The sequence below is a fragment of the Paramormyrops kingsleyae genome, chromosome 16, assembly GCF_048594095.1.
Source record: "Paramormyrops kingsleyae isolate MSU_618 chromosome 16, PKINGS_0.4, whole genome shotgun sequence".
NCBI lineage: Eukaryota > Metazoa > Chordata > Actinopteri > Osteoglossiformes > Mormyridae > Paramormyrops > Paramormyrops kingsleyae.
Genome location: NC_132812.1, coordinates 3,374,036 through 3,386,162, shown reverse-complemented (window position 1 = coordinate 3,386,162; position 12,127 = coordinate 3,374,036). Strand labels below are relative to the sequence as shown.

The following is a 12,127-nucleotide window of genomic DNA, read 5'->3' as shown; positions in this document are numbered from 1 at the left end:
AACAAAGTGATTATCAAGTTCAGCTTCTCCCTGCTTCTCATTCCTGCTGGGTTGGAGCCAATTTCAACAGCCCAGTATTTTACAAAGTTGTACCTGTGCAGTGCATATAACCTGATCCACACCCAGGAGGGGGACAAGTGGAAGACAGCATTCATAACCATCTGCAGGCATCGCAAATAAGAACATAAGAAATTTACAAACGAGAGGAGGCCATTCGGCCCATCAAGCTCGTTTGGGGAGAACTGAACTAATAGCTCAAAGTTGTTAAAATCTTATCTAGCTCTGATTTAAAGGAACCCAGGGTTTTAGCCTGCACTACTTGAACAGGAAGACCATTCCATACTCTAACTACATGCTGTGTAAAGAAGTGCTTCCTCAAATTCGTTTTAAAATGTTCTCCCGCTACTTTCCACTTATGGCCACGAGTTCTAGTATTTAAACTAATATTGAAATAGCCATTTGGCTGAACAGCATCCAGACCTGTTAGAATCTTATATACCTGGATCATGTCCCCCCCTTAGTCTGCTTTGCTTGAGGCTAAACAGATTCAGCTCAGCTAACCTCTCCTCGTAAGACATTCCTCTAAGACCAGGAATCATTCTCATAGCCCTCCGTTGCACCTTTTCCAAGGCAGCAATGTCCTTCTTGAGGTATGGTGACCAAACCTGCACACAGTATTTTAGGTGGGGTCTTACCAAGGAATTATATAAATGTAACATCATCTCCCTTGACTTAAACTCCACATACCTAGAGATATAACCCAACATTCTATTGGCCTTTTTTATTGCTTCCCCACATTGGTGAGAGTGGGACATGTAACACATACACACCGAGGTCTTTCTCGTAATCAGCTACCTTTATTTCAGTGGAACCCATAAAATATCTGTACTTTATATTTCTGCTCCCTGCATGGATTACCTTACATTTATCTGTGTTAAATTTCATCTGCCAAGTATCAGCCCATTCGCTAATTAAATCCAGATTCTGTTGTAGCCTCTCCGCTGCTATATCAGCATCTGCTACACCACCCACCTTGGTATTGTCTGCAAATTTAACCAGTTTACTGTATGTATTGGTGTCAATATCATTAATGTAAATTAGGAACAATAGTGGTCCTAAAATTTAACCCTGCGGTACCCCACTATGAACGCAGGCCCACTGTGACATTGTGCCTCTAATAACTACTTGCTGCTTCCTGTCAGTTAACCAGTTTTCGATCCAAGCTGCTACAGTTCCTAAAATCCCTGCAGCTTTGAGCTTAAGCAAGAGCCGTTTGTGGGGGACAATATCAAAGGCCTTCTGGAAATCTAAGTAGATCACATCGTAGGCCTTTTTGTGATCAATTTCTCGCGTAGCTTCCTCAAACAACTCAAGTAAATTCAAAATGTCAATATATTATTAACCAAGTCCTCATCATGTACTGCATGATGATCCCAGAGTTCTGTATGTTTCCGCACTGCGGGTGGATGCCCACGTGACATGGGGGAGCATGGGATGCGCGCGCACACACACACACGCACACGCACACGCACACGCACATTTATATTTCAATCTTCTCCTTACATTTTCACTTAACAGGTTAATACCACACTGGCATATTTATTTCTCTGCAAAATATTACTTGCATTACATATGCTATCTCTGCGCCGTGTTTATATCTGTGCACATTATATACCCCTCTGCTTTATACAAAATATTTTTATACAAAATAATTTCATCCAGGGATCAATCAAGTATCTCTTATATAACTGTGTTATTGTATGTTATTGTTTTCTTATGCTGACTGAAGGTGTGGGGGGGTATTAACACTGCATTTACATTTCAGTTATTAGGTATTAAGTGATCAGGTCATGGAGGTGATGGCACAGCCAGTGCATGTTCACTTGGTGGACACTTCTTCCAGCTTGGGTTCTGAAAGCAGAGAACAGGGAAAAAAAATGACTGAGTGGTAAGTGAATCGTAATTTATTTGCCTACTGAGCCCCTGAAAGTGACTCCACTCACACTGTCAGAAGAAGACGAAGAAGAAAAAAAAACTTAAAAACGTAAGAAGTACACACAGTAGGAGTGTAAAGATGAATCGTGAAGAGCCAATTATTAAGGTGGTGTTAGCAGCAGAGCCCAGAGCTAAAAACTGCTAAAATGACAGAGATGACTGACCAGTCAGCCATTTTCCATAGTGGAGATCCTCAGCTCATTCTCTCATTCCTCATAAAAACGTCTCAAAGTACCAACCTGGCTAACATTTATAAATTATGAAATGTAGCCGCAGCAGGTCGATTTTGTGTTTTTCACAGAATTAAAAAAAACAATGTAACATTATTCTGCTAATTTGCGTCGGCAAGTTTCACTGATGGCTACACGCCTCCAACCCCCCCACCCAGCACTTCCTTTAATGGGTTTGCTTCTTCTGTACAGTTCAGTACCCGGGCCTTCTTCACACTTTTACACTGCTGTCTTTTCCCCATTTAACAAGACTCTACTTTCTTTGTATTTTGTTAGTAATGTGTAATTAAATATTCGTAGTTATTTGGTCAAGTTAAAAAAAAATGTGAATTTAGCTTATAAAACATATTAAATGATTGATTAATCGAATCAAATCGTGAAAGAAATTTGCAATACATTGAATAGTTCCCTCAAAAAAAATCGCAATGTAATCAAATTGCCTGTAGTTCACACAAGTTTGGCTCCTCGTCTGCCCCTAGCCAGCTGCCAGCTCACCAGGAAACTTGAAGTCTGGGAATTTGGTGAGGTCACCACCACCATAGAGCCGCTGCAGCCTGTTGATTTCTTCAGCCAAGTTGCGCTCATATTCAGGGCCAGCATCGACCAGGACGCCAGCCGACCTTGGGGGAGGAGAAAGGGGTTAACAGGAGTGGCTGGTAAAAGCAAAAGGGCAAAGGTGACAGTTAAGGCAAAAGCAGGAATTTGCATACCATGGGTCTGATATGTAATGCGGATCACTAACAGACAAATGCAACACAGCACAAGAGTCCATAGCTAAACAAACATTTGAACTAGCATATAAGGGGGAAAAAAAGTCTTAACTCAAAAGGGTGCCGTTTTTGACAAACTGGTTGCAGACAAGCAAATAGGAAAAAGCCTTTTATGTATAATTGTGGGCAAGACTGAACCAACATACTTGCTCTTGGATGAATACTCGCGAATCTTGTCGATGAACAGTTTCTGGATTGGGTCCACTTGAGCTGAGATACAGAATACAAGTTATTCTCCATGTATTTGGTGGGCTGCAACTTAAGTGTACAAATCCAGCAAGAGCCCCAACTCAAGGAGGGAGGAGGGAATCCTCAGACGCCTATGCACAAACACACCCAGGTAAAGAATGTACCACCAGGTCCAACTGGAGGGTAGAACAGGAAGCCAGCGGGAATAGAAACCTGCACTGGACAGTGACACCAGATCCTGCACATGACCCAAGCCTGTGGATTTGGCTCATGCCACTATTAAATGTTTAGATTTTTTGTTTGCACTTCTCAGCTTGAGATTTTGGAGAAACAATTCATTCTTTGTTGGTTGCAAGGCGCATAACACCAAGGGACAAAACACAGCAAGAGACATAATTACTTAACAGAAGAAATCTAATGTGTCAACCAGCCAGTTATTCACATCATCCACTTCAAATAACCAAAGTGAGGAAGGGAGTAAAGGAACGGAGAATGAAGGACGATATGTAGCCGAGCAGCTGGTCCAAGCAAAACACTTATTATAAATCCTTCATCTCCCTGCTCATCTCAGTGCACAGGCTTTTCAATTAATGAACACATGAGGATCAGTTTGTCATCAATATCTTCTTGACTGACCAGAAGTGGAGATGCCCATCTTCTGCAGACTCCAAGGTAGCCCAGTTTGCACCACGTGTTTTTTTTTAGAAAGATTGGCAATTATCTCCAAAGAGCCAGATGAATAGGGATAGAGGACAAGGGAAGGAAAGAGGGATGGAGGACTACAGGAGGAAGGAGGGATGGAAGCGGGTGCCTTCTCCCCCAGGACAGAGTGTTAATAAAGCAGAGTCTTAATGATTAATGATCAATGAAAATTCAGACTGGGTGTAAAGCCAAAGAATTCCACACTCATGTGATGCTGCAGGACCAGACTTTTGTCAATGGCAGTTTTTTCCTTTTCTAGGACAGATGAGGGGGTGAAAAAGATTAAATCTATTAATTCAAGTGATTTATCAATTCATACTGAGAATCATCAGGAGAATCCCCCCTCATGGCAAGCCTATCATTAAGGAACACACAGATAGAGACACATTCTGCTTTCACAATGGACAACAGATTCTGACTCTTTAACTACATTAACGACTTTAAGTAGATCATGTTTTTCTTTTTTTTGGGGGGGGGGGGGGTGTAGGGTTAGGGTTACTCCATCTGCACAGCACCATAATCCCAGTCCTAAGGTCAGCAATTACTCTGTTGCCCCAGATGACCACGCGCAAAGACCCCTGTCTCAGCTCTATGAATGCTCGTCTCCACTTCTCCTCCAAATCTTTGAGCGTTTCCTCTGGATTTCCAGTTCCCACACAGTTCAATGTCATGCTGTAGCAGTACTCAGGAGTCTCAGAGCTACACTGAATCTCAGGATGAATGCGCTACTACAGACTGGCATCCTGTTGAGGATGTACACTGCCTGGTACCTGCTGCTTCCTGGGGGAAGCTCTGCATCACCCAGTCCCTGACTGGATAAGTGATCTCTGAAGACAGATCAGAGGATGGGGTTTGTTGGTACGTTTTGTTTTCAAACTATCGTAAAACTTTGGCAAAAATTACTGATATTGCAATTTTACCTACATTGCATGTATTTTAATTGCAATGCAGTTTTTTGTTCTGGTGCCTCTTCAGAATCATTTCACTCTTCATCGTCTGATTTACAAGCTGTGGTAAGTTAATATTTTTGTTATTGTTTAAAATATAAAATTAAGCTGTAAACGTGGATGTATAAATGTTCAGAGAATTAATCAGCTACCCCTCAAGGAATCCATCAAATGAACTAAAGGATGAGTTACATTGATGTCACTGATGTTTCAGTAAAATTTATTCTTGGCATTGCCCTAATGTTTGGGTCATTGGGCATCCAAGGCCCTATTACCAGCAGCAGAAGTAATCTTACAAAACCTCTTAAAATCAACCGCCTCAGAGTGTAATTAGTCTCTCTTTGGAAATAGGCACACAAAAATCTGCAGAAGTCACACAAATGTACAAGTAGAGAAACTGCCGGCAATTCAGGTAAACCTGAGGCTCTTTTAGACTGAACCCCAACATCCACCATCTCAGGTGAAGCGGACAGTGACTCAGAGGGTGCAGATTCTGACTCCGTTTAATTGCGCATTAATGACTGTAAGCAAATTTTACTTTCATCACCAATCATCATGCCTCACACATTGTGTGTGTTCAATAATGTAAACAAGGGGAATGTGTTCATGTTTATTGAAGTTTATTATTCTTCAAAATTTCATTTATTTTTTTTTTTTTAACTATACTTTGTTTTTGGATGTTTGACAGCCATATATACACAGAAACATAACATTTCCCAAATAATTCCTAAAACTTCCCATGTAACATTTCCTCCTCTGAAAATTCCCAGAATTTATATCCCTACTTATATCTATTCGCTATATAAATAGTAATGTTTATGTGTTACTTTTTTCACTGCACACCCATTATCTATTGTTTACTGGTATACGGTTAGCTGTTCTGTAATAGGTCTGGTGGAATGAACATACCAAGGCACCTGTCAAACACATCCAAGTAAATCTTCTTGAATCAAATGATCACTTCTGAACGATTCTAACTAATGACTTCCTGTGCTTGCATTTAGGGTTGAGGCTATTTGTAGTAAAATCACACTTGGTAAAATACATTAATAGTCTACTTTTGAATTTTGAAAACCATTAGAATTAGCATTCTCAATCCTCATTTGTAGTTTAATTAATGTGGTCTTTACCTCCACCTTAATCCAGCAGTAATCCAGGGTAAATATAAAACATGTAAGGGTGACAAACAATGAAGTTAATTGAGATTAACACTTACTTGTGCTGGTCTGTTTCGCAGGTTTTTTGGGATCCCCAGGTTTCGTACAAAGGGCAGCAAAGGGAGCTGACGTCAGTGAACCCCGACTCTCAAGCCATTTCTAAGAATTAGAAATATTGCTTAAGCAAATCATTTAAAAAAATTTTTTTTTATGTCTCTAGAAAAAGAGCGTGGTGAAAGGGCGCAGCTGGTCAGAGGCGCCGGCGCAAGTGCTACAGAATTCCAGGTCCACAATGTGTAACTTCTGCATGTATTTCATTCCTAATTATGATTTTTTAGTCCAAGTCCCGGAGGAATATTAAGACGAATGAAAACTAAGCAGGCTATCAATGTAGCGCAGTAACTGACAAGACACGCACTATACAACATAGTAACCTGGCCGTTTTAATATATGAAAGAACACATGCAGATTTCGAACGAACAGATCAGTATCATGGTTACCTTCAGCAAAGATCCAGCACGTTGTATGTTTATCAATATCGTAATGTAAAACCAAACTGTTTAAACGAAGTATGTGGAGCCTAAGAACGTGGTATTTATTTGATAATTAGTGACCTTGATGAAGAATTTATTTACCTTAAGCGAGCCAGCTCGACCGATCCTGAGGAAGGAAACCGCCATTTTGTGTTCTTGGGGGAAAATAATCCGTGTAGAAACACAGACTTATGAGGGTGCTGTTCCCCTGTCCTTACGGAATATGCAGGGATATAGCATTGTCTTGTTACGGTTTTTCTTAGTCGCTTTGGTACATTTCTCAGATCAGAAATAAAATTATTATAACTACTTGTACAACCTCCACATCGAGTCACTTGTGCACATCATAAATGCAAAGTCTCATTCTTTTGGTCAAATTGCAAATGCTTTGGCACAGTCATGCAAATGATTAGGTACAATCATCTGCTAATTCCTACATTATCAATTGTTTATGACATGTTGGTCAAAATGTATTGTTCTGGTACTGTTAAATAGTCTTACTGCCCAAAACATCTAGGCATTAGTTCATTACACACATCATTACATGCAAAATGGTTGAACCAGTTGTCATATTCAGTGAAGCATCGTTACTATGGGAATGACCTGGGTCCCTACCCACATTGCTGGTATGAACATAAGAACATAAGAACATAAGAAATTTACAAACGAGAGGAGGCCATTCGCCCCATCAAGCTCGTTTGGGGAGAACTTAACTAATAGCTCAGATCAGTTGTTAAAATCTTATCTAGCTCTGATTTAAAGGAACCCAGGGTTTTAGCTTCCACTACACTAGCAGGAAGACTATTCCATACTCTAACTACACGCTGTGTAAAGAAGTGCTTCCTCAAATTTGTTTTAAAATGTTCTCCCGCTAATTTCCACTTATGGCCACGAGTTCTAGTATTTAGACTAATATTGAAATAGTCATTTGGCTGAACAGCATCCAGACCCGTTAGAATCTTATAGACCTGAATCATATCCCCCCTTAGTCTCCTTTGCTCAAGGCTAAACAGATTCAGTTCCGCTAACCTCTCCTCATAAGACATTCCTCTAAGACCAGGAATCATTCTCGTAGCTCTTCGTTGCACCTTTTCCAAGGCAGCAATGTCCTTCTTGAGGTATGGTGACCAAACCTGCACACAGTATTCTAGGTGGGGTCTTACCAAGGAATTATATAAGTGTAACATCACCTCCCTTGACTTAAACTCCACACATCTAGAGATATAACCCAACATTCTGTTCGCCTTTTTTATTGCTTCCCCACACTGGCGAGAGTGGGACATGGAAGCATCAACATACATACCGAGATCTTTCTCGTAATCAGCTACCTTTATTTCAGTGGAACCCATAAAATATCTGTACAAATGTTTCAGTGACCCTGTCAATCTCAAGAGAGCCCGAATTATGCAGGATTTTCACCCCATTTCTGACCCCCCGATTTGTATTGCTTTAAATCAGGGGTGTCGAACTGTTGTCCTGGAGGGCCGCAGCCCTGTGTAACTTAGTTCTTTCCGTTCCACCACTAATGATTCAGCTCAACAGCTATGTGGTAATTAGCACAAGAAGCTGAATCAGGTGTGTTAAACGAGGGGTAACCCAAAAATGTGCAGGGCTCTGGCCCCCCAGGACTGAAGTCTGACACCTGTGCTTTAAATAGAAAGTGAACTAAAGTGTGTGAGTATATGTATATATATATATATATACATATACATATACATATACTTTCTTAAGTAAATAATTATGCAAGCCTCTCAACTAGCGTTTTACTAGCTGGGGTAAAGCGACTTCTGATTTGGTGACGCAATAAGGCTGCGACCGGGCTCCACGTGAATTCCTGATAGCTATGGCCGCTCTCGCAGCTTGTGAAGATTGGGTTGTGGTGACCAGTGGTAAAAGTCTAATTGCAGTTTCGATTAAATCAGAGAGGTTGGTGCAAGTTTGCAGGTTATTTAAGAAACGTTAATATTAGTCTGCTTAAAATGCAGTTGTTGAAAGTATTCTTGAGAACTGTGCGATGCCAGAGTATTTCAGCTTTATTTGAATGACATTCGCTTTATGTATGTTTCGCCGGTGTCTTTGATTATCAGAGAACCATTCCTCTACGACTGTAGCAAGGCGGAGCAAAAGCCTAAAGACAGCAATAATAAAAGGTAACTCATCTATTCGTGAATCTCTGTTCATATTGCTGAGTTTAAGGGACTTTCTCAAATGTATTTAAATGTATTTTGATGCTAAGCCTGTTGTCATTTAAGTGAAGAAGGTGGATCGGAAGAGAGCAGTACCGACAAGATCTTAGCTTTCGCTATTTCCTCCTGCGGGAAGTTCTGTGCGTTAACGGATGACCGCAAACGCCTAGTTCTGTTCCGTACTGAACCGTCCTGGCATTGTGTCAGTATCAGGTAATGACCATTTTATCATCTGATGCTATTTTGAATCACGGTCGCTTTTTAGAGCCGATTGATAGTCCTCCGTCGTCGGCTTCGCAGGTGGGTTGTGCGGCGATGCACGTCTTTGGTGTTCACCGAGGCCGAAGATGAGATTTTGGTGGCGGATAAATCTGGTGATGTCTACTCCTTCTCTGTACTGGAGCCCGAAAAGGAGGGCCAGCTCAAGCTGGGGCATCTCTCCATGCTGCTGGCTGTGGTAAGGAACCCCAGGCTGACCTTGCAGAATATACCACCAGGGTAAAATCACCGTAGTCATGTATTGTAAATGGTTAAACTGTCTTGAATTCACGTTTTTTGTACTTTATTGGTGAATTTTGTATGCAGGAAGTTAACTAATGTAAGTAATATGTTCTGCACACCCTAACATAAACCAAATTTTCCTTAAGTAGGATTTACCTTCCCATACCATTCAAGACACGTTGTAGCAAAAAACGCAAGCCAGAAACTTTTAACCTGAGAACTGCCTGTACTGCTGATATCCATGCCATTAAAAGCTCTGGCCCTTCTCTTGGTATCTATGCTGCTGTAATTCATATAACACACTCTTCATTACTTCCTACCTGTTACCTTTTCAGGCTGTAAGCAACGACGACAAGTATGTAATCACAGCTGACCGTGACGAGAAAATTAGGGTGAGCGTCCTCAAGTCGCCCCACAACATCCAGTCGTTCTGTTTGGGGCATCGAGAGTAAGTGCTTACCACTTTGTGTTGGTACATCTTAATACTGGCACACACCTGCTTAACGTAAAAGTGACTGGCACTGGTAGGGTTTCTTTGTAGTGTACGTACATTTGGCATTCATGTATAAATGTTCCTGCTTTTCTGTAGGTTTGTCAGTGCTTTGTGCACCTCTGCTCTGCATCCCGATTGGCTGATGTCTGGCTCTGGGGTAAGACCGTCATCCTTATCTTGTGGGCACCGAGCTTGGTGCCATATCTCTGTGTATTTGAAGTGGGGGCTCATTCATTCCAAAGTCTGTGTAAAACAGTCTCTGCTGTCTAACTATAATTAGCCCACCCCCGCCTCGTGTTCAGGATGGGACAGTGAAACTCTGGGAGTATGAGACTGGCCTACAGCTGCAGAGCTTGGACCTGAAGGAGCTTGCAGGGATGTCACCCTCAAACACCAAGGCAGGTGTAGTGAGTCGCCCACATCTGCTCACATCTGATTGGGAACAATCTGAACATCTTGTATATTTTCCCTCATGATGTTCCTGTAAGTGTCACTATGAACTTCTTGTTCAATGTGCATTTTGTTCAGCGTCTGAACAAAATTTTATTTCTTTAGTATGAAATGCCCTGTGTGTGTTTCTCCTTTTCTCCCTCCCCTTTGGCCCCCAGAGGTTTGCCATCTCCAGGGTCGTGGGTTCACCAGATGGTAACGTGGCAGTGCTGTGTGAAAGGTTAGTCTGGGTCTCACTATCCACTGCAGCACAGCTGATCTATTTTGTTTCCACGGTTGCAGTTTCCTATCAGAGATCTGGAATCATCTGGCTGTTTGTGTTTTTTTTCCCTTCTATTTATGAAAAGCTATAGCTAATATAAGGTGGTGTTGGCCATAATGGGCAGCTAACGTGAGATGGTGCATAGCCACTAGGAGGCACTGTTGTCATGATGGCTCTATGGTGTCAGTGTTCCTGCAGTGCATCTGTTCCGGGCCGAGGTGGAAACGGAGCAGAAGCTCATACCTTCAGAAACACTGATGCTCCCTCACTGTGCCTGGGATCTGACCTTTGACCCCAGGGGTCACCTCTGGGTCCTGCTGGAGAGCCAGGACCAGCCCATTCTGCTATATACACACACACAAGATGGCTGGGAGGTATATAACCCACACATACACTCAAACATGCATGCACGCACGCAGGCTGGATGAAATGTGTCATACAGCATGGCGCGCTTTGTCGATTTTAAACCCTCACTTTTCCCATGATGCAGTGTGAACGTCAGAATCCAGAGCTGAAAATGGTGATGGAGGCGCTACAGAGCCACTGGGATATGTTCCTGGGTGAGATTTTGGCCATTTAAATGGCACAAGGGTGATGTCTAGTCTGTGGCCTGCAAGTGAAGCTGGTTCTCTGAAAAGCAGCAGGGTGAAACATGGCAGCTACCAATAGGGTGGGTGCTATGCTAGGAATAGGACTGTCAGCATAGAGGTGTGTAGCGTGTGATTGTACGTAAGTATGAGCCCTGCGCTTAGCGACTGACACACTTGCTAGGGATCTCCCCATCCTGTGTCCCCCGTCAAGGGGTCCCCCTCTGCCTGAAGCATGTACTGCTTTGGGATGTATAGTGATGTTGGGACACTCATGTGCTTTTTGACCTCTCACTGCTGCTTTTCCTCCCCTCCCCAGACTCGCTGCACATGGAAAGTCCTTTCAAGCACCTGTACAAAGTGAACTTTGACAATATGGCCTCTTACCTGCAGAAGAAGCAGGAGAGAATCCAACAGCAAGAACAAAAGGGGGGCAAAAAGAGGGTGGGGCAGCTGCGTCAGTCCAACGGCGCGAAGAAGAAGGCCAAGTTGGACACGGCCACAGCTGTCTCTCACGATTCGGGCTGACTGGTGGGGTCCTGGGGTGGTGCTGAATGTTTTGGTTTTATGGAAGTGATGGAGGCATCTTGACAAACAAGGCTGAAAGTTAAAGGCATGCCTACAGAGTACCCGACAGATATTTTTTTTATGCTGCTGCAAAATAAGATTGCATGCATTAAAATGCTGTAATTAAATGTGTATTTGTATGACTCCAAACTTTGTCTATAATTTCTAGCTGTGTGCCGGTACAAATGCTTCTGTAAGCCGATCTTCATTTTCCATCTGTGTTCTGTGCCAGAATGCTCATTCATGCTTTTACTTAATTGGTTGCCTGGGGCGACTGGGAGGCTCAGTGGAAAGAAACCAGTATGCCGTCAGCTCAGCACCCTCACTCCGTTTGGCTGGGGGGTGGAGTAAATTTGAACCCCCTGTCTCGGAGGTGTGAAGTGTCCTAACTGAAGTCGGGTGCTGTACCAAACGCCCCACTGGTGAGAGACAGTGAGCAGGCCCTCACTGCCGGGGGGTCGTATTCAATAAGAGCTGCTGCTCTTGCATGGGATTTCCCCATGGCCCATAGGTCATCCATCTGCTGTAGAGGGACCTGCATTATTTTCCTACTGCTGG

General features: G+C 42.6%; 2 protein-coding genes across 2 annotated transcripts; one reads left to right on the top strand and one right to left on the bottom strand.

Annotated features, from left to right (window-relative positions):
* Positions 1-1,579: 1,579 nt before the first annotated feature.
* LOC111834044 (ATP synthase-coupling factor 6, mitochondrial) lies at positions 1,580-6,738 on the bottom strand. The gene is made up of 5 exons (XM_023792911.2): positions 6,626-6,738; positions 6,050-6,149; positions 3,142-3,205; positions 2,721-2,845; positions 1,580-1,911 (listed from the first exon to the last, which is right to left on the bottom strand). The coding sequence occupies exons 1-5, from the start codon at positions 6,668-6,670 to the stop codon at positions 1,880-1,882; spliced, it is 366 nt and encodes a 121-aa protein (XP_023648679.1). The 5' UTR covers positions 6,671-6,738; the 3' UTR covers positions 1,580-1,879.
* Positions 6,739-8,290: 1,552 nt separating this feature from the next.
* wdr4 (WD repeat domain 4) lies at positions 8,291-11,719 on the top strand. Its single transcript, XM_023792944.2, has 11 exons — positions 8,291-8,449; positions 8,611-8,673; positions 8,776-8,922; positions 9,010-9,166; positions 9,546-9,658; positions 9,800-9,860; positions 10,006-10,101; positions 10,312-10,373; positions 10,603-10,789; positions 10,906-10,975; positions 11,322-11,719. Exons 1-11 carry the CDS (start codon positions 8,367-8,369, stop codon positions 11,528-11,530), a joined length of 1,248 nt encoding a protein of 415 aa, XP_023648712.2. The 5' UTR covers positions 8,291-8,366; the 3' UTR covers positions 11,531-11,719.
* The last annotated feature ends 408 nt before the right edge of the window (positions 11,720-12,127 follow it).

Coding starts and splice junctions, on each gene's coding strand:
- LOC111834044 (XM_023792911.2), bottom strand. CDS start 6,670: ATGGCGGTTTCCTTCCTCAGGATCGGTCGAGCTGGCTCGCTTAAG. Junction 6,150..6,625: donor GTCGAGCTGGCTCGCTTAAG/GTAAATAAATTC, acceptor TCTAATTCTTAG/AAATGGCTTGAGAGTCGGGG. Junction 1,912..2,720: donor CCCAGACTTCAAGTTTCCTG/GTGAGCTGGCAG, acceptor CTCTGCTTTCAG/AACCCAAGCTGGAAGAAGTG.
- wdr4 (XM_023792944.2), top strand. CDS start 8,367: ATGGCCGCTCTCGCAGCTTGTGAAGATTGGGTTGTGGTGACCAGTGGT. Junction 8,674..8,775: donor AAAGACAGCAATAATAAAAG/GTAACTCATCTA, acceptor TTGTCATTTAAG/TGAAGAAGGTGGATCGGAAG. Junction 10,976..11,321: donor CCACTGGGATATGTTCCTGG/GTGAGATTTTGG, acceptor TCCCCTCCCCAG/ACTCGCTGCACATGGAAAGT.